This window comes from Cynoglossus semilaevis, chromosome 16 (genome assembly GCF_000523025.1).
Source record: "Cynoglossus semilaevis isolate Cse_v1.0 chromosome 16, Cse_v1.0, whole genome shotgun sequence".
NCBI classification, from domain to species: domain Eukaryota; kingdom Metazoa; phylum Chordata; class Actinopteri; order Pleuronectiformes; family Cynoglossidae; genus Cynoglossus; species Cynoglossus semilaevis.
The window spans coordinates 5,566,426-5,591,466 of NC_024322.1; the positions used below are offsets into that span (position 1 = coordinate 5,566,426).

The 25,041-nt window shown below is 39.8% G+C and overlaps 2 protein-coding genes across 13 annotated transcripts in view; one reads left to right on the forward strand and one right to left on the reverse strand.

The window, feature by feature from the left end:
• Positions 1–21,765, forward strand: ppp2r3b (protein phosphatase 2, regulatory subunit B'', beta). Of its 10 annotated transcripts, none has more exons than XR_522824.3 (17): positions 14–223; positions 911–1,306; positions 9,897–10,082; positions 10,504–10,607; positions 11,180–11,282; positions 12,951–13,025; positions 13,118–13,204; positions 13,300–13,385; positions 15,472–15,542; positions 16,900–16,948; positions 17,040–17,129; positions 17,738–17,913; positions 18,611–18,729; positions 18,820–18,926; positions 19,242–19,372; positions 19,451–19,492; positions 20,692–20,790. XR_522824.3 is itself a non-coding variant. In XM_017040027.2 (16 exons), the coding sequence occupies exons 2-15, from the start codon at positions 953–955 to the stop codon at positions 19,467–19,469; spliced, it is 1,626 nt and encodes a 541-aa protein (XP_016895516.1). In that variant the 5' UTR covers positions 14–223; positions 911–952; the 3' UTR covers positions 19,470–19,492; positions 20,692–20,827. The 10 variants fall into 10 exon arrangements, 8 of the variants coding, with proteins under 8 accessions (XP_008326441.1, XP_016895516.1, XP_024919418.1 ...); XR_003052147.1 differs by having other exon boundaries at positions 18,611–18,723; XM_017040027.2 differs by lacking the exon at positions 19,242–19,372 and having other exon boundaries at positions 20,692–20,827.
• LOC103391810 (cohesin subunit SA-2) overlaps positions 21,237–25,041 on the reverse strand; it is a 13,383-nt gene continuing 9,578 nt past the window's right edge. For 2 of the 3 annotated variants that reach the window (XM_025063649.1, XM_017040026.2), the window contains exons 27-32: positions 24,901–25,002; positions 24,673–24,818; positions 23,976–24,104; positions 23,696–23,886; positions 23,530–23,605; positions 21,237–23,268 (exon numbers count right to left, since the gene is read on the reverse strand). In XM_025063649.1, the coding sequence (XP_024919417.1) occupies positions 23,139–23,268; positions 23,530–23,605; positions 23,696–23,886; positions 23,976–24,104; positions 24,673–24,818; positions 24,901–25,002 (774 nt within the window). In that variant the 3' untranslated portion in view covers positions 21,237–23,138. The remainder of the gene's footprint in view (positions 23,269–23,529; positions 23,606–23,695; positions 23,887–23,975; positions 24,105–24,672; positions 24,819–24,900; positions 25,003–25,041) is intronic. The other variant, XM_025063648.1, reaches the window with a different exon arrangement.

The following is a 25,041-nucleotide window of genomic DNA, read 5'->3' on the forward strand; positions in this document are numbered from 1 at the left end:
CACCCTGCTGCATGAAATCTCGCGTCACCTTCCGCGTGGTTACCACGGGAACGTGATCCTGAAAAGTTGCCCAGCGAAATGAAACGAACAGTGCATATACTGCAGCCTTACCGACGCACATATTAACGAGGTAAACACAGTCATGCAGCACACAGTAGCTGAACAAGAAGGAGTTATGTAGATTCCCGGCAACGCGTGCGGAGTAACTGTCCATAACAACGAGGTTGGTACTTTATTTGGTTGGTTTGCTACCCTTAGCCTGCTAAAGCTAACTTACTGTTGCTGCAGCTTCCCCCTGCTAATTACATTTCTCTTTCATAAACACGTTTGCCTCTGGCAGGTTAAGTTGTTTCGTGTGTTGACGGCATCCAAATTTCCGGTTTTAAACTGATAATTACTACATGTTGAACAAAATACACAACATAAAACCGATCGTTGGTTAGTTTGTGTTTACTTTGCCAGTGGGCATAGGCATTGACGCTTCGCGCTAAAATCCAATAACGTCACCGTTTGTTAGTTGTGACTTGAAATAAGTGACATATATTAAACTTGCTTTATTTGTCGTTCATCCTCAATTCTGGGTGTTTTGTGGGGTTCCTGTCTTGAATTTGTGGCAATCATCATGATAAAACACATGTAATTAATCACATAAGTCAAAGGAACCTACTGCAAGCACAAGATATACATTTGACAATAGACTGCTCCTTTTAGTGGGAGATTTGTCCATATAATCATAATCTACAGGAATGTGGTACAGTACAAATAAAAAATGTACTTGTCAGTATCTTCTTAAACACAGGAACATGATTTAATGTCCATCATGTGGAAAAATATATTGTGTGATGATTCTTGTCCTGGAATTACAGATAGCCAGGGGCACATGTCACTAATAGTGTTCTTTCTTTTACAGAGGAGACATTGTGCACCTTCTGCATAGTTGATACTGTCAACAATGCCGTCACCTCAAGTCCTCCAGCCAGTTCTTCAAATGAAAGTGGATGAGCTGTTCCTCAACTGGTTAAGTGATCCTGCAACACAGTCATTACTCAAAGACTATCTTGACCTCATCAAAAGTGGACAGTACATCGAAATAGGTGATGGAGACACAGTGGTCAACCGGTCACTGAGTTTTAAGGACAACAATAATGTGGTATCACAAAGAAACTTGGCAGAGAAAAAACCTGCTGCCCACAGCTCTCCCACAAGCTCTCCATCGTCCACTACCATTCCATCTGGGAGTAGCAGCCATACCAGAGCGACAGGACTCCATGGCAGAGTACTCAGGAAATCTGTTAGCACAAAAAAGGTAATTTATCTATCTAAACATCGACTACTATACAAAATCATCAATGTTTAAACTACTCTCATACAAAATGAGATCACTCAACCAGTTGTTCTAAATGTTCTATAATGGTTCAGGTTTGAACAAAATTTAGATTTACTGCTCGGTAGAATGCCGCAGGGCTTTTATCTAAGGTTACTGAAACTAATATCAAAACTAAGGTGTGGCCTGCAGTTGCAGCCTCCTTCTGCCAAACTGGAATGATATCATACGCTAAAGGTCTTGCGCAGTATTTAATTTCACAAAAAGCACTGTTGTGATCTGCTTGTTTACTTAATTTAGACCACAGGAAATGATAGTTGTCACACTTGCAAAAGGTTTTTTTTTTGGGGGGGGCAGTTGAAGCTATTGAGAATTGTCTTTTCTGTCATTCCCTCATACACCCACATACTTATTTGAAGAGCTTACATTGATGCTGATTGTGCTTTTGTTTACAAATAACTATCAACAATTAGCACTACGAGTTGGTTACATAGTGTCAATGTCAATGTTAAGATTTGTTGCCTCACAGCATGTTCTGTTCTTCCATGTCCCATAATCCAACGTACTTACTATCTTCTTCCCTGGTGCTATTTATATTTTGATATTGCAGCAAGTTATGAAAATAATATTTTCTCATGAGTGCACAATATTATCAGTTGATAATGTTTTGGTACCAATTTGGCCGATATTTTAATCCATGCCAATAAATTGATATATAAATTGCTTAGCCAACCATGCACTTTAGCAAATGAGCTAAATACTGCTATATGGACCCAACACAACATGTCTTCCCTGGTTTAGGGGTCTTAGTACATTAGGACTTCAAATCATGACATGTCACCCCAGTTATTAGTTATCATCGGTATCAGCCATGAAGATCAGAGAATTATTGGCTGTTTGCATTAGTTGAATAAAATCCATGCTGGGATCCCAAGATTATTTATACAGTGACAGGCAGATAATGAAGCCACATCACCTTGTTTAGCTTTGATTTCAGACCATAAAGTTGTGATACCATGTGCTGATTCCCAATGTTGGTAACAAAACATTTTCTTAGTGTCATCTGGCTGTAGGTTCCCCTTAACAAGATAGTCAATGACTAAGTCATTGTAGGCTGTTCAGTTTCAACCCTCCCAGACCAGGTCACACTGTCTCCTCTGGGATCTGTTTTTCTAGCCTGACCACAAGAGGCTGCTGAGAAGCATGCGGCATCAAAGACATGCAGAGATTGTCCACTCTGCACTGTCACTGTGGAGCCTCCATGTCTGTAAGGATATGTACAATTATTCATCAAATACTTTCCAAATGTTCTGGCCTCACCCACGAATTAGTGTGGTATGAGAATTAGGAGTGTCCATCACTGTCACTCTGGTTACTTCTATCAGCCGGTGTCTCACATCCTATTTTTATACTGTTTTGAGTTTGTAGATCTGTATGAATTTTGCTCTGGGCTATTTGATTAATGAAGAAGTCGAGCTTCACAAGGGTTTTTTTAATAGCCGTTTAAAGATTCCCTCCTGTCAGGGAGAGAATTGCAACATGACAGCCTGGAATAGCTATAGACTGGATATTAGTGAGTGTGATGACATTGAGGCAGGCAGACAGCTGGGGGGAATGTGCTCTTAGAGACCCCTCCTTCTCCATGTTGTTGACATGCTAAAGAAAAGCATTGGAAAGGCAACTGTTTCCTGTCACTTTCTTGTTTATCTGAAACACATTTTTTTATAAATGGACCCAGTGTTAGACTTTTAAAAAAATCAGTTATTTTCTGGTATTTAGGGTTTTTTTTCTGAGTATGTCTAATGCAATAACATAACATACAAAAAAAATAAAAAATAAAGAAAAAATAAGTATATGGACATTAATTATCTTATGTAAGCTTTTAATTTCATTATACAACTATCATGCTTTATTTGCAAATATAGTCAGAGCACAGGTTAAAGGTTAAAGAAAGGAAAACACACTGCCCACAGAGTCTTATTTGCACTTTTCATTTTTGCTCAAATTTGCCTACAAAATTTATGAAGAATGACAACCATCCGTCCAGGCTGTGATTTTTAATTTTATCATTTAGAATGTTTAAAATGTTGAGGGATATCCTCGTGTCTGTTTTTTCCCTAGTCACCTTTTTGCCCTTATGTCTCCTGTTAATAAAGCAACTGGGGTACAGTTTGTTTCCTGCGCTGTGATGTGTCAGGTCATTTGGTCACTCAATATTAAACAGACCAAGAGGTTGTATAAAGTAATACTTCTATTTTAAGACGACAAATTGAATTCCCGTGTACGTATGCATTCTTCGTAGGATTACTCAAAAATTCAATTTATCTCACACTGATGCAGTCTGGAACAGCTGGTCCCACTTTGACATCAGACACTGATATAGATAGCCTTAGTTCCCTGGAGTTGGCATCAGACCCCCAGAACTCTGCCAGTGAGATCAGATGTGGCAGCACATTAACACTATGCGTAACTTACTCTAAAACCACTACTATAACATACTTTTCATTATCAGAATATGTGGTTGTGGGTCATTTACTTACACCTTTCTCTACACTATCTACATAGACTTTTAGCTTTCATTTCTGCATTGCTGTTTGTTTGTTATTTTTATTATTTTATCAGCGAAATGCACACTATGATGTTTAATTTGAAGGGTTTTTTTATATCTTGGTTTTCCCTCCAGTTATTTCTTGAGACACCTTTTTATAACATGCTTATTTGGGCTCAGTAACACAGACGCTATTTGAAGCAATGACCCAGGGTCACATCCTCAGTTGTCTGACCTGTCAAAGAGTGTGCAAAACTGTTTCCAACAAGTGCTTTCCTTTTGGAGTCTTGGCAAGCACATTGGCTATGTCATTTGATATATTTTGTCTTTCTGCTGAGAAAGAAAACAAAAATAAAATAATACAATAAAAAGGACATAACATTTTTAGGTTAGTTTAGACAGCGTCAGATTCACCAAACATTTAATTTCACTTCAAAGTTGGAAATACACATTTTTGAAGTTTCACAAGTATTTTTGATCAATCCTTGTTATATAAATATGTGAGTTGCTCAGTAGGCTGCAATCTCCATTGTTTGATTCGCCACTACATGATGCACCATATTGTCATAGAAAAGTAATACATGACAGAAACAACTACACTTAATATAAAAGCAGGTTCTGTGTGGTCAGATTCTTTATGCCTGGACCTTCCTCTTGTCATCTGTTCTATTTGCTGCACTTATGGTAAAATTTAAACGACAAATAAGTTAAGCAAACCTGCAGAGCAGGATATATAACTTTGTGCAATCCAGCAGATGTACACATACCACATTCTCCTTTGGTAATAGAGGGGTGCTCTAATCTGTGTACCTTCTTATCTATATGGCTCCTGTCATGGAGTTCTAACCTTTTGCTCCACTCACATGTACAGTAAGCCATACACTGCAGGATTTCAGCAAATACCTCTCATAGGGTTCACTTTTGCAACTTTGCTATTATGTAAGAAAGCTGATGTGTGCACATCATGATTGGTTGGTCTCCATGTGCCCACCATGTTGTCATTCAGGCCTATTTTTGGCTAACATTGACACATATCCCAAAAATCCTGCTAGATAGATTGAGCATGAACACTCTGGATTTCTGAGTGCCTGTTTTTGTGCTGTAAGTCAATAGGAGCTCTTCCTACATAGGGTCATAACTGTTTCACCTTGTCAGTGAATCAGGCCTTTCTACTAATGGACCTACACTATTTACGCAACACCATATATACTGTGTAAACTTGTACTAAAAGATATTGATCCGTTTTTCACGACCATATTGTGGTCTGCTCTGCTTATTGCCTTGGTTTTAAATCAACACTGCTAAATTCACATGAACTAAATCACAACCTGCAGTAGTCATCTGACTAGAGGAAGCTCGAACATCTGATCATCTCTGTAATCACTAACTCCCAGCAGTGTGCTAGATAATCACATTCATTATGTACTCAACATAAAATGAGCAAAACACATTTTTTTTACCAAATTTGATTCAATGTTTTACCAACTAGACAACATGCTGTTTGTTTTGTTTCTAAGAGTGGAATCCTTAGAATCATTGTCTCCTATCTCACCATATCCAATACAGTGTGACAGATCTGTCTCCAACAGTTTGTCCATCATATTCACTCTCTGCCTTTAATAAATGCACAAAATATCTTAATGTTGCCTTGCACCCAGTAAAAATCTCAGCAACACAATTTTTGTCACCTAAAACTTGGTTTCTAAACAGTTCCACTATTTAATTAGACATAACTGCTTTTCGTGCGGTGTTTAAATAACATTGCATTATCAAATTTGTCACATTTGTCACCTAGCTACTATGATAATGGTCAGTGAACACAAGCAACAAACACAGGCAACTTTGTTTCATGTGTGTTGACAGCTGATGTAATCTATTTGGTTTTAGTGTTAGCACAAAAAAACCTATCTAGTATGTACAGCGTCCTGTGTGTAGGATAACAGGAACTGGGTTTCGGCATGGACCAGTGGAAAATTGTGGACATTGTGATCCTGTCATCTATAAATATTGTGGGTGTGCATTCACCTGGTGTGTAGAAAGACATGAATAAATATGGGTTTATTTAGCTAACCATATATACAAACATTATTTTAGCCATTTCTGTTTATTTTATCTTTCACTTCATTAGTGCTAACAGTATGCAGATGTTGGACTTTCCCTGTACACTCACGTCGCAGTTGTGAAGCCTGTAAGATCAGCGTGTTCGTGCTGAATTGATGTAATTGCCATCACTTGCAGGACAGCAGCTACCGGAAGCAGATGTTTGTTTGACGGCTAAAGATACTCTTACTTCTCCAGAGCTAGTTTCCCTAGCTTGCCCAAACGGTGCTTGGTGATGCTTTTAATAGTCGCAGACTGTTTCAGTCATCATTCTTTGAATTTGACATGCTCCCCCCACCCCGTCCTACCTATAATAAGATGTGGAATGGCTGGCAGCCCAGGCCTGCGAAGGGAAGGCAAAACAAAGACCACCATAAGATAGAAGGCAGAATGGCAGAAGGGAATTTATAAAAACAGTTATTGTCTGTGTAGGATGTGGTGATTTGCTCTTGTTTATTACTATTATCTACCGTTTATCAATTTGATTTATCCTTAGCAATATAAAATATAACATATCTAAGTAGATTAAGCTAAAAGTGGATATTCAAAAAGTTCCTACAAACCTCAAAGAATATGAGAAGTCATTTTTAATTTGAAATCAATTGAATGATTTTAGCAATTATTTGCATTTTTATGTGCAACTCCAATAATAATTTTCAAAAAAATTACAATATTTGGTTTGCAGCATTTTAAACCAATTGTTTTCCTTTTTTAAAAAAAGTTGCCCTTTTTTTGAGCATCTAAGAGATGATTTTACGAGCTAAATGTTACATATTAACAAAAATTTAATATTAACAGAATATTTCCAAATTATCAAATATAACCTCCTAAAGGGGATGAGTTTTTATTTTATTATTATTTTTTGAATTCAAAGTTCATGGAATAACAACTGGCAGTGTAGGACTTTTGCAGTATTGAAACCATAGAACACAAGCCTGTAACATTGTGGCGCACATTGAGGTGCATCCTTCACTTGCCCCTGGAGCTACTGCAGTTGCAACAACAGGTCTGTGTCTTTACATAACCTTCCATGAGCACGTTGGAATGCAAACTGGAAAGATCAGATCCACTACACACACCCCTCCCACACCACACATACAGTACACTAAGTGACTCCCACACTCACACACAGACATTGTCACTTCTTATCTTCTCAGCAACTTTAGGGCAAGGGCTTTCTGACCCTGTGAAGTTTGTGCATTTGTGTGTGTGTATTTGTGTGTTGTGTCGAGACCGGACAGAGCAGCAGTCAGAGCTGAGATTGTGCGACCAGCTCAGGAATGAGAAACAGAGCCATCGTTGCAGCTGCTGCCCTGCATTAAGAGGCTTCCCTCTCTGACAGAGGACAAACACAGGGGCACAGACAGAGGACTTCCACTATTGCCATTGCCGTCTGCCTCCTTTGTTGGCTGTAATTAAGGGCTTTCTCCTCAGGCAAGAGGATACCACCACGTTGAGTGGTTTTGTGTGTTGTGTGCATTCCCCATCCTGCCTGGCGCGAGGATGAGGATGAAGGAGCTGTCTTTGCGTCAGGACCCCGACCTGAGGAAGGAGTTGGCTCTGCTGGCACGTGGCTGCGACTTTGTTCTGCCATCTCGGTTCAAGAAGAGGCTGAAAGCCTTCCAGCAAGGACAGGCAGGTGTTTTGTCAGTGTTCCATTGAACAAATAGGCTGCTCGGGCCTGTGAGACGGTCTTTGAATTGACAGTGGCATTTGTGAGCTTAATGTCTTGGTATTTAGAATGCATTGATGCACAAATGAATATAATGGGCTCTTTACAATGACTAATTGTATCGTCAGTTGCTCTAAGTAATAGGAGTTAGTAGCTTATTAGATGAGTGAGGAAACATTATTGGTTTCATCCCTCTCCAGGTGTATTTAAACCCACCTTTAGTGGTATATTTCAAAGCTTTTTCTTTTTTTTCTTGATTGCTTTCAAAAGAGTTCTTAGGCTAAGCTGAGTTGTCATTGGTGAGATGTCCCCTCATGTGTGGAATGCCGGTTATGTATTCTCAGATGCTTTACTTTCCCTTCTCAGCCTTCATCCTTGACAGTGTGCAAAATGTCATGTGGCTTACCGGCAGTGCTAATGGTTAGCAGGAAAGTTAGGAGGGCAGAGTGAGAGAGGAGGGACAGTGTGGGCCAGGGCAACAGGAGATGTTTATGTCCTTTTATAGACAAGCCTGACACCAACACAAGGGCCAGAGAAGAGCAGAGGATCAGCAGCATTTGTTATTTAGCATGTCTAAAATGAGCAGATTACCACTGACTAAATACACTTGAACATTGCAGCTCACACCAGTGTTCTGTCAGGCTGGTGCAGATATGTCCAACTTAGTTGTATTGAGCTTTTTTGGTTGCAGAGCAAAGGTGTAAACAATCAGTGGAATGTGTTAGGCTAAAACAAACATGATGGTATTTATATCTTTTACCAGAACAGAACACTCAAAGCCAGCAGGGAACGGTCCAGTCAGGTAAACAGTCTCTGAATAGGAGACGTCTTTGCAGAGGTAGACACACAAGTGCTATTATGTGCAACATAACACATAAGGATACTCAGACCTCCTGGAATATTTTCTTTGCTGTAAAAATAGTTTACACTGATTCATCTCCTGTAGTGCACAGTGCTGTTGTTGTCAGTTATGATGGTCATGTCATTGAATATGTCAGCTGAGTTCAACTGGTGGGTAAATCATAACAATCAGATTTCTCATGAAGACACTTTTGGTCTACAGTCAATGAAGCACCTGATTGAAAGCCTGCACTTACTGCCCATGGAAATAATTTTAAGGTTCTGGATTATGTGTCTTACACACTGGATGCCTTTTGTATTATTAACAGGTGCGACACAGGCACCTGTTAATTTGGGTTAAAGGGAGTCAGTATGATATGCAGAGTAAAAATGGAAAAATTAAGAAGCTTAAAATTAGCAAGGAGCTCATCAGTTTCCTGGTTGCGTCACCACTTTTTCTTTGTGGACTTTGCATATTTTCGCAATAATTGTTAGTTGTTACATAGTTTTAAAATGTTCAGATGAGCTAATGGTTAATTGTTGCCTCTGTGTGTGGTTCTGTGATGAACTGTCAATCAATTCATGATGTACCAGTTTCTGTAAGGTCTCTGCTGCAGAAGATTCCTGAAGGGAGAGCAACACACTCTCTTTATAGCAAAGTCACTATTGCATATAAACAAGATACACTAAGGTAAAATACTGCATGATGTGTTTTCACCTTTCATTAGTATGTATAGATGTGTAGAAAAAGGTAAAGAACTCCTCAAATACTTTCTTAAATTTATGTAAATCACGTAATCATGTAAATCATGAGAGTGATGGTGCAAATTGCCATTATAAGTATTATTACTGCACATTTAAAAAAACTTTAGTTCCTTCACCTTTGCTATTATTGCTATCGTTGAACAAAAAAAAAAAATCAGACTAGGTTTCACTGTGTTACAAAAAAAGAAATGCTACAGCTCTGTGCCTACTGGGACGGGGGTCTGCCCCATGCCTTAATGTGGATTAAGACATTTTTATGTTGTTGGTCATAGTTTCTATTTGCTTTACGTTTGTTTTTTTGTGGGTTGGTCTCGATATGTTTTGCTTAAGGCAAAACAGAGGTTGCGACAACAATGCCAGATCAATATTTGTTTTTCTATTCTCTTTGTCAGGAAAAACATTTGCACATTACAATCAATCACTGCATCTTTACTGAAATCCATTACTGAGTGACATTCCATAGAGGACACACTATATCACAGAGATATCTGTTACAAATAAATGTGGAAAAGCCTTTGTGTGTTGCAGTTCCATAAGAGGCAGCAGTGAAGACACTCAAGGCACTTAAGCAGTAAAAAACCTGCTTGAACTGAGAAATGTTTGCTAACATCAGGGCCTAACAGTTCTTGTCTGTGTGTTTGCCTCAGGCCCAGGTGAGGACGGAGGAGCCCATCACCTCAGCGCTCAGTGAAAGCATTCCAAAGTTTTACTTCCCGCAGGGCCGGCCCCAAGCCAACCTCAACATCGACGGCCTCATTTCCAAAATTGAGAAAATATTTTCCCAATTCCCAAATGAAAGGGCCACCATTGAGGACATGGGGCAGGTCGCCAAGGTGAGAGTGTGATTTGTAGCGTGGAGGGTCAGCTGCCACCCACCAGATTATTTTCATTAGTGCCATTTAAGCTTCCGATTTTATAAATGTTTGCTGACTTTTTTTTTTTTTTTAAAGTCAGCAAACATTTCAATTGAAAATATTAACTTAAACCACTGAGAAGAACGCAAGCCATGGCCAGAGGGGAAGCTGAGTGAGAGGAATGACATTTAGATTTCCTCGGGGTAGTCTTCAAATGATGCAACTCTGCTGTTGACTCCTAAAGGAGTCAATTGTCAGTGTGTCATTCTTTTCAACATCACATGTCATGTTGAGAGCTTATTAATATCCCTCAACTATTACTCTGCATTACCTCCACATGTCCTGTGCCCACTCCTTAACAGCTACACTATATCCACCTTCTCCCTCATTGTCTCCCCAGGCCTGTGAATGTCCCCTCTTTTGGAAAGTGCCATTGTTCAACTCAGCTGGAGGCGACAGGACGGGCTTCGTCTCTGTCCACAAGTTTGTTGCTATATGGAGAAAGTAAGACAATGACTTCTCTCATTCTCACTACAACACTGCTACACTCACTCCCTCACTCACAACCCAGTGGCCTAAAAAGTCTCCTCCTCCTGCACAATGATGGCCACTCACGGACAGACTCTGTTTGCTGCTATCTGCAATTATACCTTTTTGATTCCTGACAATAACATTGATCACAAAAAGACAGAATGTTCACGCACTACATATAAAGCATCTATTCAGTGTATTTCTGCACAATATATGAAAGCAATAGGAACTTCTGTAATGTGAGCAGCACATGCCTGGTTGAAGCCCAAAATGACCTTTCACTGAAATATATTTTATTTCATGATACTGCATCGATTGTTTTTATTAACATGCCAATATTATTATGTTTAACTCACTGCTGTACTGCTCAGGACACCATTTAAAATCCTAATTTCAAAATGAATCGTTCCTCCCTTACACAATTACTGTGTAAAAACACTTTATATTCTACCATCAGATCAAGAAATCATAAAAATGAAAGAATGCAGACATGAAAGAGAAGGGCAGTAACCGTGCTACCATCTGTTCTCTCTTTTCTCCTCCAGAATTCTGCAGACCTGTCACGATGACGCTTCTAAATTTGTGCACCTCTTGGCCAAGCCTGGCTGTAATTACCTGGAACAAGACGACTTTATTCCATTCCTGCAGGTACTGGGCTGGCTGCAGCTCACCCAGAGATCAGGGCTGAGCTTGGCAAAATTACATTGGCTTGGGTCAGTGTGAAGTGCACTCAATTTTGGGACAGGCTTGCTGACGCAGTGTTTTTCATGTGGCAGAGAACTAATTTAGGGACCTTACTGTACCAGGGTAAATCGGGAGTGGAAAGATTCCGGTGGTCCGTGAATCGGATCACGCAGAAAATAACCAACAAAAGATAAGATATTAATCAAAATCCAAGTTATGACAAAAAACTAATTATATCTCACAATCTATGGCTCACAGGTTTGTATTAAAACCATATTTTGCGTGTAAATATTTTCCTAATATGACCACCAGTTTTGAGTCACCATTTAAAATACAACTTTTAACAATTATCTATATTTAATTAGTCACAAGTTCAGGTTCCAACCAAGGTGACCACTTGGTCCAGGTACAGACCATAGTCTACCTATTTCTATTTGATTGGCTCTGTCCTGTTTAATTCCATTAAAAACAAACAACTGTCTTTCTAAATGTAATTTGAAAGATCAACATTGTATTTAAAGATTAGTACCAAAATAATCATAGAAAACATGCATTGGTTCCAGAACTATGTTCCCTGAGACTGTCAACCATTTGGACTTGCTGTGTTGGCTGTTTACATCCTTCCTTTCCACCTGACAATCTGTTGGTTTCGCCGCACCGGCCCCACCCCACACCTGATTTATTTCCATGCTGGCAAGCGCGGCCTGGTCGCCGCGTCGAACACCCGTTAGCATACCAGCTGAGATGCATTGTGGCACTCGGTGTTTAATTTGTACGCTCCTGTGCTGCAGAATCGCCTTTGACTGTTTTGATGAATGAAAGGCGGATTGCAGTAGAGTAGATTTGACTGTCTCCGCCTGTTTCCTGTGCCCTGTGATTTATGTGTTTCTCTATGATTTAATTTCTCACCATGAGAGTCAAAGAGGCACGACGGCTGCCCCCGAAATAAGGCCTTTTAATTTCATTGCCGCCTTCGCATTTGTGTCAACAATTCTTTCCTCCAGCATAAGAGAATGCTGGGATGAAAAAAAAACCTGGGAGAATTTGATGGGAAGGAAAGGCTATGGCTGCAGTTCATTTGAAATGCAGCAACACCCCTCTGTGACTTTATGGCACCAGGAAGGAGAGAAGGTTGAGCTCAGTCACCACTTAATGGGTTTTCACTCACACTGGTCTCCCAGCACAGTTCAGTTGAAGCAGGCAGGCCTATGCTCATCCCAAGGAAAAGTTTCACCCTGTGATTTTTGACTTCAAAGACACATTTTAAATTTGATCGCTTCCCACGCCGGGGCCTGGGGCCTGTATTTGAAATAGCACAATTTATAAATCACATGGCATGACAGGGAGATGTGGATGGACACTAACAACTTCTGATGTTTGCATTTATATTCCAATCTGAAAGCCATGTGTTTTGTATAGAAGAGAAAGAAAAGACAGACGTGTACGTACTCTCTTTTACCCATCAGTAATTGTAGCAGCAGACCTCAGATGGACACATCTACAGTATGTAAGTTCAGGTCACCAGGTCACAGAGTTGTTAAATTTTTATGTTCATTATATGTTTTTTGTTTGTTTTTTTGGGAATGCATGGCTCAAAACACGATCAGAACTGCCTTTACTCTGTGTTTTTAGGATGTGGTGAACTCGCACCCAGGCCTGGCCTTTTTGAAGGATGCACCAGACTTTCACTCACGATACATCACCACGGTGCGTGACCACATTTATCTGTGGAGTCACAGTAATGCTGCACTACCTGGGTATTTACTCATTTGTGTTTTTGATGTTTCCACTGTTTGCAGGTGATACAGAGGATATTTTACAATGTAAACAGATCATGGACTGGAAAAATATCATGTCATGAGCTCAGGAAAAGTAACTTTCTTCAGGTATGTTTCTACATTTACTTTTCCACTTTTTAATAAGATATTTTTTTAATGTTAATCTTTTTTTTTTTTTGTTAATCTGTTTCCTCCCATTTCAGAATGTGATGCTGCTGGAGCAGGAAGAAGACGTGAACCAGTTGACGGATTTCTTCTCCTATGAACATTTTTACGTCATCTACTGCAAATTCGCCCAGAGATCAGGGCTGAGCTTGGCAAAATTACATTGGCTTGGGTCAGTGTGAAGTGCACTCAATTTTGGGACAGGCTTGCTGACGCAGTGTTTTTCATGTGGCAGAGAACTAATTTAGGGACCTTACTGTACCAGGGTAAATCGGGAGTGGAAAGATTCCGGTGGTCCGTGAATCGGATCACGCAGAAAATAACCAACAAAAGATAAGATATTAATCAAAATCCAAGTTATGACAAAAAACTAATTATATCTCACAATCTATGGCTCACAGGTTTGTATTAAAACCATATTTTGCGTGTAAATATTTTCCTAATATGACCACCAGTTTTGAGTCACCATTTAAAATACAACTTTTAACAATTATCTATATTTAATTAGTCACAAGTTCAGGTTCCAACCAAGGTGACCACTTGGTCCAGGTACAGACCATAGTCTACCTATTTCTATTTGATTGGCTCTGTCCTGTTTAATTCCATTAAAAACAAACAACTGTCTTTCTAAATGTAATTTGAAAGATCAACATTGTATTTAAAGATTAGTACCAAAATAATCATAGAAAACATGCATTGGTTCCAGAACTATGTTCCCTGAGACTGTCAACCATTTGGACTTGCTGTGTTGGCTGTTTACATCCTTCCTTTCCACCTGACAATCTGTTGGTTTCGCCGCACCGGCCCCACCCCACACCTGATTTATTTCCATGCTGGCAAGCGCGGCCTGGTCGCCGCGTCGAACACCCGTTAGCATACCAGCTGAGATGCATTGTGGCACTCGGTGTTTAATTTGTACGCTCCTGTGCTGCAGAATCGCCTTTGACTGTTTTGATGAATGAAAGGCGGATTGCAGTAGAGTAGATTTGACTGTCTCCGCCTGTTTCCTGTGCCCTGTGATTTATGTGTTTCTCTATGATTTAATTTCTCACCATGAGAGTCAAAGAGGCACGACGGCTGCCCCCGAAATAAGGCCTTTTAATTTCATTGCCGCCTTCGCATTTGTGTCAACAATTCTTTCCTCCAGCATAAGAGAATGCTGGGATGAAAAAAAAACCTGGGAGAATTTGATGGGAAGGAAAGGCTATGGCTGCAGTTCATTTGAAATGCAGCAACACCCCTCTGTGACTTTATGGCACCAGGAAGGAGAGAAGGTTGAGCTCAGTCACCACTTAATGGGTTTTCACTCACACTGGTCTCCCAGCACAGTTCAGTTGAAGCAGGCAGGCCTATGCTCATCCCAAGGAAAAGTTTCACCCTGTGATTTTTGACTTCAAAGACACATTTTAAATTTGATCGCTTCCCACGCCGGGGCCTGGGGCCTGTATTTGAAATAGCACAATTTATAAATCACATGGCATGACAGGGAGATGTGGATGGACACTAACAACTTCTGATGTTTGCATTTATATTCCAATCTGAAAGCCATGTGTTTTGTATAGAAGAGAAAGAAAAGACAGACGTGTACGTACTCTCTTTTACCCATCAGTAATTGTAGCAGCAGACCTCAGATGGACACATCTACAGTATGTAAGTTCAGGTCACCAGGTCACAGAGTTGTTAAATTTTTATGTTCATTATATGTTTTTTTTTTGTTTTTTTGGGAATGCATGGCTCAAAACACGATCAGAACTGCCTTTACTCTGTGTTTTTAGGATGTGGTGAACTCGCACCCAGGCCTGGCCTTTTTGAAGGATGCACCAGACTTTCACTCACGATACATCACCACGGTGCGTGACCACATTTATCTGTGGAGTCACAGTAATGCTGCACTACCTGGGTATTTACTCATTTGTGTTTTTGATGTTTCCACTGTTTGCAGGTGATACAGAGGATATTTTACAATGTAAACAGATCATGGACTGGAAAAATATCATGTCATGAGCTCAGGAAAAGTAACTTTCTTCAGGTATGTTTCTACATTTACTTTTCCACATTTTAATAAGATATTTTTTTAATGTTAATCTTTTTTTTTTTTTGTTAATCTGTTTCCTCCCATTTCAGAATGTGATGCTGCTGGAGCAGGAAGAAGACGTGAACCAGTTGACGGATTTCTTCTCCTATGAACATTTTTACGTCATCTACTGCAAATTCTGGGAGTTGGACACTGACCACGACCTCTACATAGACCAGTCTGACATGGCACGGCACAATGACCAAGGTGCACAGAGACAACTCACTTTATGTTCTTAAAACATTAATGTTTAAAAAATTTCAAAAGAGCAATGAATGGTTGTAATTAACTGTGCAGTTACCTGGAGCTTTATCCAGAGCTGAGACCTTTTCATACTGGAGGCATTAGAAAGTATTTTACTTAAAATACAAAAACTAAAAAAGGTCATAATTTACGGCCCCTTGACCAGACACTTATCATTACCACGCAGTGTAAAGGGTTTATCTTTTCACTCACCACAGTTTTAGGTTGACTCGTGGCTGGCTTCTCTGAAAGCATTGTGACCAGAGGCACATATTTTAAACAGGAGAAAAAGACATGATGATCAAAGCAGAAGAGATTAACACAATTATGAGGAATAAGTGTTAGGAACTTAAATGAGTAGTTTATAATAATTATATACTTAAACAAATTACACACTACGAGACAAAACTGGCAAAGAAGAGGCTTGTAAATGACTTTGGTTCAGACTAGAATAAAGTCATTACATGCCTGTATGTTAATGGACTGAGAGTTTCAGACCAGGGGGGAAATACTCCACTTCTCCTGAGGAGACGCCTAGATTAGATACTTAGATTAGGGTTCGAATGATAGGTGGATTCATACCAAAAAGTCAAACCAATGTCCAATGTCTTTCAGAACACAATTGTAGAAGTTGAAAGATTTTTTTAAAATACACATACATATACTTATATTTGTCTGTACATATATGTATGTCTATATATATATATATATATATATATATATATATACATGTATGTATATATGTATGTATATACTGTACAGATATGTTTATGTATAAATATGTATTTGCTGTATATGTATGTCTGTGATTTTAAATATATGAATTGGGGATGTAATGTTACACTTCCTTGCACCTAATGAAAAGCACTAATCAAATACCAGAAGAATAATTTTATATTCCCTCTGACACACTTTACCAAAGAATAAAAAACATATTTGTAAATGGCCTGGAAAAACCTCCTGAAGCTTCTTCACCAGGCCACATGTTCCTCATACTTGATGTTCTTTGAGTGAGGCAGGGGAAATGAGACAGAAGATCAATGTGAGAGCAGCATATTGTATACTCTGCTCCAATGACGCCACGTCTGGAACAATTTCTACCACTATATGGTCAAAATTATGACTGCAGGATTTATGGTACTGTCAAGATAAAAAAAAGCTGCTCTATCCAGTCTGGATTTACAGTCGGTGGGAATGGATTACATGTGTTGTGAAAAGGTTTAACATTAAGCGAGAGCAGCGTCGTCTGAGAGAAAAATGACGATGTTATCCCTAAAAGTCTGGATTGTAAATAATATCTCCCGTTTTTTTATGATTTCAGCCATTTCACAGAAGATGATCGAGAGAATATTCTCAGGAACAGTTACGAGGCAAGTCAACGTGTCAGATAAGGCTCATTAAATGTAGCCAGTATTGTTGAAGGAACTGTGAGTTTGATGGGTTTTTTTTGTCTTTGAACAGGGACAGACGAGTGTATAAGGAAGGCAGACTGAGTTATGGCGACTTTGTCTGGTTTCTCATTTCGGAGGAAGACAAGAAGACTGACACCAGGTATTTAAAAATGCACTGCAACAAAAATCCAGTTTTGGTTTGAACAACCTGGAGTCCAGTGTTACATCAGAGCCATCAGAGTGTGAAAGTCGTTTATTGAATGGAGGGAGTGGAGGCCGTGGAATGTGAGCTTTTTTCCTCCAGCAGAGCCACAGCATTCTGAAAGTGTGAAAGCTGCAGCCAGGTGGCACTATAAAACAATATGACGCAGATTCACGCATGACTGAGATCTTAATGTACCGCCAGCTGTAGAGTGGAAGCTCTTGGCCACGTGTCTACAAACCTCTTTTAATGATGTTATTTTAACCTGGCGCAGCAGGAAAGTCAGGTGTAAATGTTTAAATTAACTTTGGCTTTTCCTTTTTTTTTTTTTTGGTTTGCATCGTCAGTTTCAAGGTCTTGAAACAAGCACTCAGTCACTCACTCACCGTTAGACTGACACGACTCAACAGGGACGTTTGAATAGAGCATCATTAATATTACGACTAACATCTGTGCTTTTTCTACAATTACAAGTCAATGTGTCTGCAGAGACTTCCTTTTCATTGTGCTCTTTAGTTTTTGACACCCGCCTGCTGTTCTTTGTTTCCACTTTCATCTGTGTCCAGTATAGAGTACTGGTTCCGCTGCATGGACCTGAACGGAGACGGCGTCCTCAGCATGTACGAGTTGGAGTACTTCTACGAGGAGCAGTGTCAGAAGCTGGATGCCATGGCTATCGAGCCCCTTCCCTTCGAGGACTGCCTCTGCCAAATGCTCGACCTTGTCAAGCCCGAGGTTGAAGGTCGGAACCTCCTCCTCCTTTGACTTTTAATACACGCTCTCAGATGTTCACACTCAGAGCCCTCGTCTCAGGGTCTTCTTTTTCCACAGAGACGAACGCACAGGTCACTGACCATTAGCACAGGGATCAGTTATACATAGACATAGAAAACTGACCGACTGATCTGGACTGAGTGCTGCCAGCTGCTCGTCCACATTGTAAACAAATTCTTCTTCAGTTTTTAGCTCTACCAACTCTGCCATCTAGAAGCTACCAGTCACTGCTGAGGGTGAGAATGTTCAGTATTGGAACTCAGAGCAAGAATCTGACCCAGACTTGACTTGCTGCCCAGTAGGGCTGTGTGGCACAGCCTACAAGTTGACCTCCATTAACGTCCTCACTGAGCAGCTCAGACTCAACAATGAAGTTGTGTTTTTAGACAAAATAAACTTTACTGAAAATACTTCTATTTCAGTAGACAATATCATAAGAGAGATAAACTGAAACTATCATTTAGTTCTTCAAGAGACCAAAGCAGAACCGGACTTGGGTTGAGGAGTGTGAGCTCTTAGTATTTAATCAAGAAATTATAGGAATTTTTTGCAACAGTAGTCCAAGCTACAGAAAGGGGGTAGTCATAGTATCCTCTGATGGGAAAAGTTGCATGTTAAAACAGTAACCTTGAAGTGATTTTTTTTTGTACCTTTTTACCCATCAGGTAAAATCACGCTGCGAGACCTGAAGAGATGCAAGTTGTCCCACATCTTCTTTGACACGTTCTTCAACATCGAGAAGTATCTGGACCACGAGCAGAAGGACCCGTTCTCTGTCGTAAGGGTAAAATTAGTTGCAGTCAGATGGAGTGTCCACAGATGTCAGATGGTTCTGAGAGTCACGTGGCTTCTGTAATTTGTCGTGTGTTCGAAGGAGGTGGAAACAGACGGACAGGAAGTTTCAGACTGGGACAAATACGCTGCAGATGAGTATGACACCTTGGTGGCGGAGGAGGCTGCAAACGAACAGTACAACGACGTGTGAGTCTGAGTACTCTGAACTCTGTGTCACATAACACTGGGCTCCAGTTCTTCCTGGTACTTCTACTGTAATATTGAACTACATTTGTATTAACCAGTGTGGTTTCCTCCTTTTAACACGTCAAGCTTTGTAATCGACAGTTGCTGACTCCACAAAATACAGTATGTGGAAACACTTGAGTTTAAGGAAAATTCAGATTTTAGTCTGGAACCATTTCCACAATCGGCTAAATATATTTATGCAACAGGTGGCAACAAGGAAGACATTATGGTTTAGTCATGTACTTTTTCAGTTAGTTTGTCCACTTGTCACAGGTGCTGACAGTGCCCTCTTCTGGACAGTTGCTTTGGCATATAAGTCACAGGACCAGCTAAATTAATAACAAAAAGAAAAGCGTGAGGGGTGGGGTCATTTTTGACCCCCGTGGACCAAAGGTGTCAATTAGGTAAGATGAGGGTTAAATGTCTATGTGGGTCAGTGACAGACGAGGTCTTTGATAGGTGTGTTGTGTGGTGGTTTTTAGGAACACCAGCGACTCCTAAAGAACCACTGCTAACCAGAGCAGGTAAGACTCACAGGGTAACCAGCAGGGACAATGAATCCTCCTCTTCCTCCTCCTCTTCCTCCCCCTTTCTTCTGGGCCAGTCTTGTCCTAAACCAACTCCTGGCTTCAATCAACCAACAACCAACTGCTCAGAGCCTAATGTTGACAGCAGATAGAGGTCTTGTCATGTGGATGTGATATCAGACCCTAGAGCTGGGAGCTTGTTTCTGAACCAGACAGCTTCTCTTGTTTTGTTTTTTTTTGTTTTGTTTTTTCACTTTTTCTTTTTTCTTTAGCACAAAAACATCCTCCTCTTCTCCACCATCTGTTTGGTCCTTTATGTGGTTTTCCTGTGTCCTTTTCATGCACTGGTTCGTTAAAAACCACATCTGTTTAAAGGAATAGTTCAACATTCAGGAGACACCAAAAGATTCCTCACCGCGACATGGTCTGCAGTAGTTATTTTTATATGGTTGGAAGACAACCTGTTCATTATCACTAATGCAGTCCTGCCTCACACTGTCGGTTAGTTTGATACCACTACCAAATGAACAGCAGTCCAGGTTTATTAATATAAAGCTCTTTGCCTCTTTGAGGCCTGTTTCTGTTAATTTACGGCCAATTTTGGGACCCACGATCCTCTGTTTTAAACCTTGGTCCTCTCTGTGTTTTTACCAAAATTAAAAGATCAAATTAAGATCCAGGATTAAGATTTATTAATTTGGCTGTTTATTTTTGCAAAAAACCTCCATCAGAGAGCTTAGAGCACTATTGTACTGCAGTACTACTACAGTAAGACATATATTGGCTACCAAAGTAGTAATAGTTGAATCAGCTTTGAGGCTTTCTGACCATTTAGAAGATTGATCGAACAGTCGTTTTCATTCCTGGTAGAAAACACTTTCCAAATGTCCAACTGTTCCTTTAACATGGTTTGTTATTATTGGCTGCTACACAGCCGTCCATAAAACAACAAATGTGGGACAAATCCACAGTCTGTATTCTTTTAAAAAATAAGTGAAGATAAATCTGCTTCAGATAAACTTTTACATTTGAAGTGTCAGGTTTGTGAATTTGTTCCCTGGTATTTTCATCAGTATAAAAAAGTTTGTTCTGTCGATGGTCAGTTAAGATTAGAACAAACCAAGTTCATTTAAAATAGTTGATAAAGTCGTCTCTATAATCAATACAGTCTGATTGTTTTCATCTTCTCTGTTCAGGTATGAAAACCCTCTGAGCCCACTGGGCCAGCACCTCTCCACTGAGCTGGGTCTGACTAAGAGACACTTCTTTGAGATCCCGACTCCACACTGCAACCTGGACCTGGATGAATACGAGTACGAAGACGACTTCAATTGATGCATCCTCATCCTGCTGCAGTTTTCTCATACCCCCGCCCACCTGCCCAGCTGATCCGTGCACCCAGGGACGGAGCGCCAACAAACTAAGGTGTTTTAGGGACTGAATCGCATCAGGTATAGAGATTTGCAGGTTCAAACTCACTCTTTTCCAACCAAACAATAAAGCAGAAGACAAGGTCGGAGCTGCGACAAAGGGGTCGCTGTCGCTTAGGACATACAGTAGGTGTGACGTGGCCTTAAGCTGAAGACAGATCCTTATGATGAAGTACTGGATGTTCAAATACTCTCACTGTTAAATTCAGGGTGTGAAAAGGTGCACCTTTCAAAACACCCTAGTCTCAGAAAGGCCTTGTCGTTCTGCATGTCAGACTTTGTACACGTTACATTTGGAGCAAGCGTGGGGGTTTTGTTTTCTTTTTTTTCTTTTTTCCTTTCTTTTCTGAACACCACTGTAGTATTTTTCGTCACATCATCTACACATCAGAGCTAAAGAACAAACTGGTCATAATAATCATCATCAAGTCATTGGCTCATTTTTACATTCCAGTGATCACAACAACTGATGTTTTCTCTGCGGCTGTAATTAAAAACCAAGTTCCTGTAAATGTTGAACAACAAACACACACAGATAAAACACACTCTCTCTCTCAGACACACACACACAGTGTTGTACAGGCTTCATTTCTTCACCATATGGATTTTCTGTGTTTGTGTGTGAGATAAAATGATAAATTATTAGAGATGGATTAATTAATCTGTGTAAATATGTATTTGCAGCTTGCTGTGGTGTAAATGATTTGAGCAAGTGTTTTAGATGTTTTTTTATGAAGTACAAACTCTGAAAGTACTTTGTCAGAACAAATGGAACCAATTTTAGGTTGGTTTTTTGTTTCTTAAAATTAATAATAAAGCCTTGGTTTATGGAAGAGTAAAGAAAGCAGTCATTGGATTTATCTGCTATTCAATGATTAATTTTTTTTACATACATTAGGAAACATTTCAAGTCTAAAAAAATGACATTTTGTTGGTGTCACAAACCTGCACACAGAATGTTTCAGGAAATGGTGACATAATTAAAAACCACATGTTTACAGGTATAACATGGAGCAAGCTTTAAAAACCATTACCCAGTCATTCCCTATAGGGAGTAATAATAAAGGTAGTAAAGAAGAAGAACAATAATAAATGACAAACAAATCCCAGACCTGAGTGTAAAACAAAATGGTAGCAATTTAGTGTTAGCTTTATCTTTAGTATAATATCCAGTACATCCGTTAAAGTACACAATACAGTAAGTGAAGTTGATAATCGTATTTAAAGTAAAGCTGATCAATCAGTAGTGCAGTGACCCCATGAAGACACCAGTTAGAATTTGGGGAATCATCAGACAAAGACACAGTATGTTTGGTTTATAAAAGTAGAAATGAAGATTCTTCTGTGATGGTGATAAAATAGTTACAAATAAGGCTGATTTTTTTTTTTTTTGTAAAAAAAAAGTGCCATAAGTTTAATGAAAGTAAGCAAAAAGCTATGATTTCATAGAGGTTTTCTTTGAAATAGCTGATTTGACAAATTACCTAAAAAAGGCTAATTAAAAGATTTCTTTACAAACTCAAAGAAGCTCATGGTGTAAACAACATTGTCCTACACTTTAAGCCCAAATAAGCTAAACATTAGCATATACACCTTCATTTCAGCTAGGTATTGCTCCAACAGCTCCACGTTGGCCCTAAAATGGACCAATAGATAGCTATCGAATGGGGAAGAAAAAGTTATAAATTAACCATAAATATCAGAAATACTATAAGGTCAGCCAAGATAAAAGATAAAAGCTGTAAAGTGCTGGAAAAGCTTGAAATATAAATCGCAAAGAGCTTGAAAGGTGCTTGAATTTGACCTTGTAAAAAGGGTCTGAACCCTGTGGTGATTTTGTAGTTTAGCAGGACACACGGTCAGGATTCAAATAAAATAGTTTCAATATTTATGATAAAGAAAAGAATGTACTAAATGTGTGACTCACTGTTGGATTATCCTATTTAAGTTATTAAAGAGACAGCCTTGATGTTTGTTTGTTGTTTCTTCCTTGATTTTTGAAGATTCTGAGAGCTTGTCTTCAGATCTGAAAGCTTGTGTCTTCTTGAATTAAATAATGTTAAAAAAACAATTTAAATAAACCCATCTCTGTGACATGTCAATGTCTGATCACACGACAGCAAACAAGGATGTCAAGTCTGTCTCTTCCAGAGTTTCCAATGTCCACTTAGGTCTTTAAAGAGTTGGTCTGTGACACCAGTGACCCACCAGGGTCAGAGCTCTACCTCCACGGTTTCATCCTCTTGATCCTCGCTGCTGCTGATGATGACACCCTCTAGGTTTGCTCGTCCTACAGAAGGGTGGAGTGGTTCAGCCGTCCTCTCCTGGAGGCTGAGGAGGTAACTATTATAGAATTATTATAGAAAAGTACAAGGGGTTATTATAACAATTATGATCTCATTCACAGATTTGTGGCTAAACAATTTTGAAATACTGACCTCCAAAAAAAAACCAAAAAACTTTTAAATAATTGATCTCTATTTTTTCAGACTCCTGACTCTTTAAAAGAAATTGTAATGACATTTTTGGATTTGAATTTTTTTTTTTTTTAACTTTCTAATCTGACTTCTAAATCTTCAAGTCTTCTTCCTTCTGCAGCCTCACCTTGGACTCAGATGGTCTCTGTGGCTTTTATTGACTCTGGAGTCAGCAGGGCTGAACCCACAGGGAGACTTGCTTCCTAATGACATTCAAACACACAATGTAGCTGTTATTAAGTGACACTAACAGCAGACGCAGCATGTGACAAACTGTTCTATCACGTCTCTACCTTCTTGTTTTTGTTTGGAGACGGCAGAGCGACCTGGCAGGTTGTGTTTCCTGTCAGAGCTGACGTTGGATGCAGCATCTTCCCCTTTGGCTGCAGCCAATAGAGAAGCTCGATACTGGAGTAGAGGCTTCCAGCTCTCCTCTCTGAAGTCAGTGACATGGTCTGCTGTTTGTTTCTGCAGGTACGAGAAGCTGCAACAACATAGAGACGTTGAACTGGCAGCTGAGGAAGAGGGAAAGATGGAGGAGGATTCGTTTACAGACTGGTGTCCTGCACTTACACTGCCTTCTTGTCTGGTCGCAGCAGTCTGCTGGAGAACTCACTGAGGATGGTCAGGTAGGAAACATATGGTGGTGTAGCTGTTTCTGGACTCGGGCTGAAACCTTGGAAGACAAACTCTATTCCAGTCCTGAAACAAATCAATATAAATGCTGCATAAAGCATTTGGTTCAGAAGATGAGGGTTCAAATCTTTGCTTTCCAATAACACTGTAGCTTCATCGTCACACCATGGCAATATAGCTATAGGGGCTAAGTCCTCAGACTATGGTGCAGGAGAACTGGGTTTGAATCCCAGGCAAGACAATTGTAACTTTTGCCTTAATTGGTGTAATTTGACCTTTGACATGACAGTTCCCTCAGATCTCAACCAAGTGGCTGGTTGGCTCGAGGGATAGTGACACAGGTTGGGAACTCAACAGTGACAGGCAGAATAGTTAATTATTCTTCTTTGTGCATATATTTCTTCAATTCCTGTGACTATATTGGGATGGTGTTCCACTAAACAGGTGAGAGAATTAGCAAATTGAAACTAGAAGACCATTATATTTCATTACAAATACTTTTTGTGACATTTTTGTTTGGCTAAAATGGGTTGGAAAAAACTGTTTTAAAGGTATGCACTGCAGCTAAAACGTTTGACACGAGTCCTACATTGTGGGGAATATAATGTCTCTCGCTGATTGGATTAGCACTGACCTGTGGATCATGACAAGACATTCACGGTACTTGTCCCCAAAGGTCAGCGAAAACCTCCGGGCCAGCTCCTTGATGCTGGTGAACGTCTGGACTCCTGCTCTGGCCGGACCACTGCCCTCCTGCTCTTTTTTAAGCTGCACAAACAGCTGTAGAGCAAAGACGAGAACAATCAAATCATCACCTGTCTGTTGGCCAATCACAGTGAATGACTCATGCAGTGCAGTTTACCTGCTGTAAACAGAGAACAAGGGTTCGAGAACCTTCTATCTTATCCATCTGTCTGGTTCTGCACATCGTCTCCTTGATGATGTCTCCAAAGTCATTGTAAAACTGTGGAGCAAAAGCAAAGAAAATAGGGCTGTAACTGAT

Excerpts from the sequence above, each read along its gene's own strand:
- ppp2r3b (XM_008328219.3), top strand. The coding sequence starts at position 953 with ATGCCGTCACCTCAAGTCCTCCAGCCAGTTCTTCAAATGAAAGTGGAT. Across the intron at positions 13,026-13,117 it reads ACTCACGATACATCACCACG|GTGATACAGAGGATATTTTA; the intron begins GTGCGTGACCAC and ends CACTGTTTGCAG. Across the intron at positions 17,130-17,737 it reads GACAAGAAGACTGACACCAG|TATAGAGTACTGGTTCCGCT; the intron begins GTATTTAAAAAT and ends ATCTGTGTCCAG.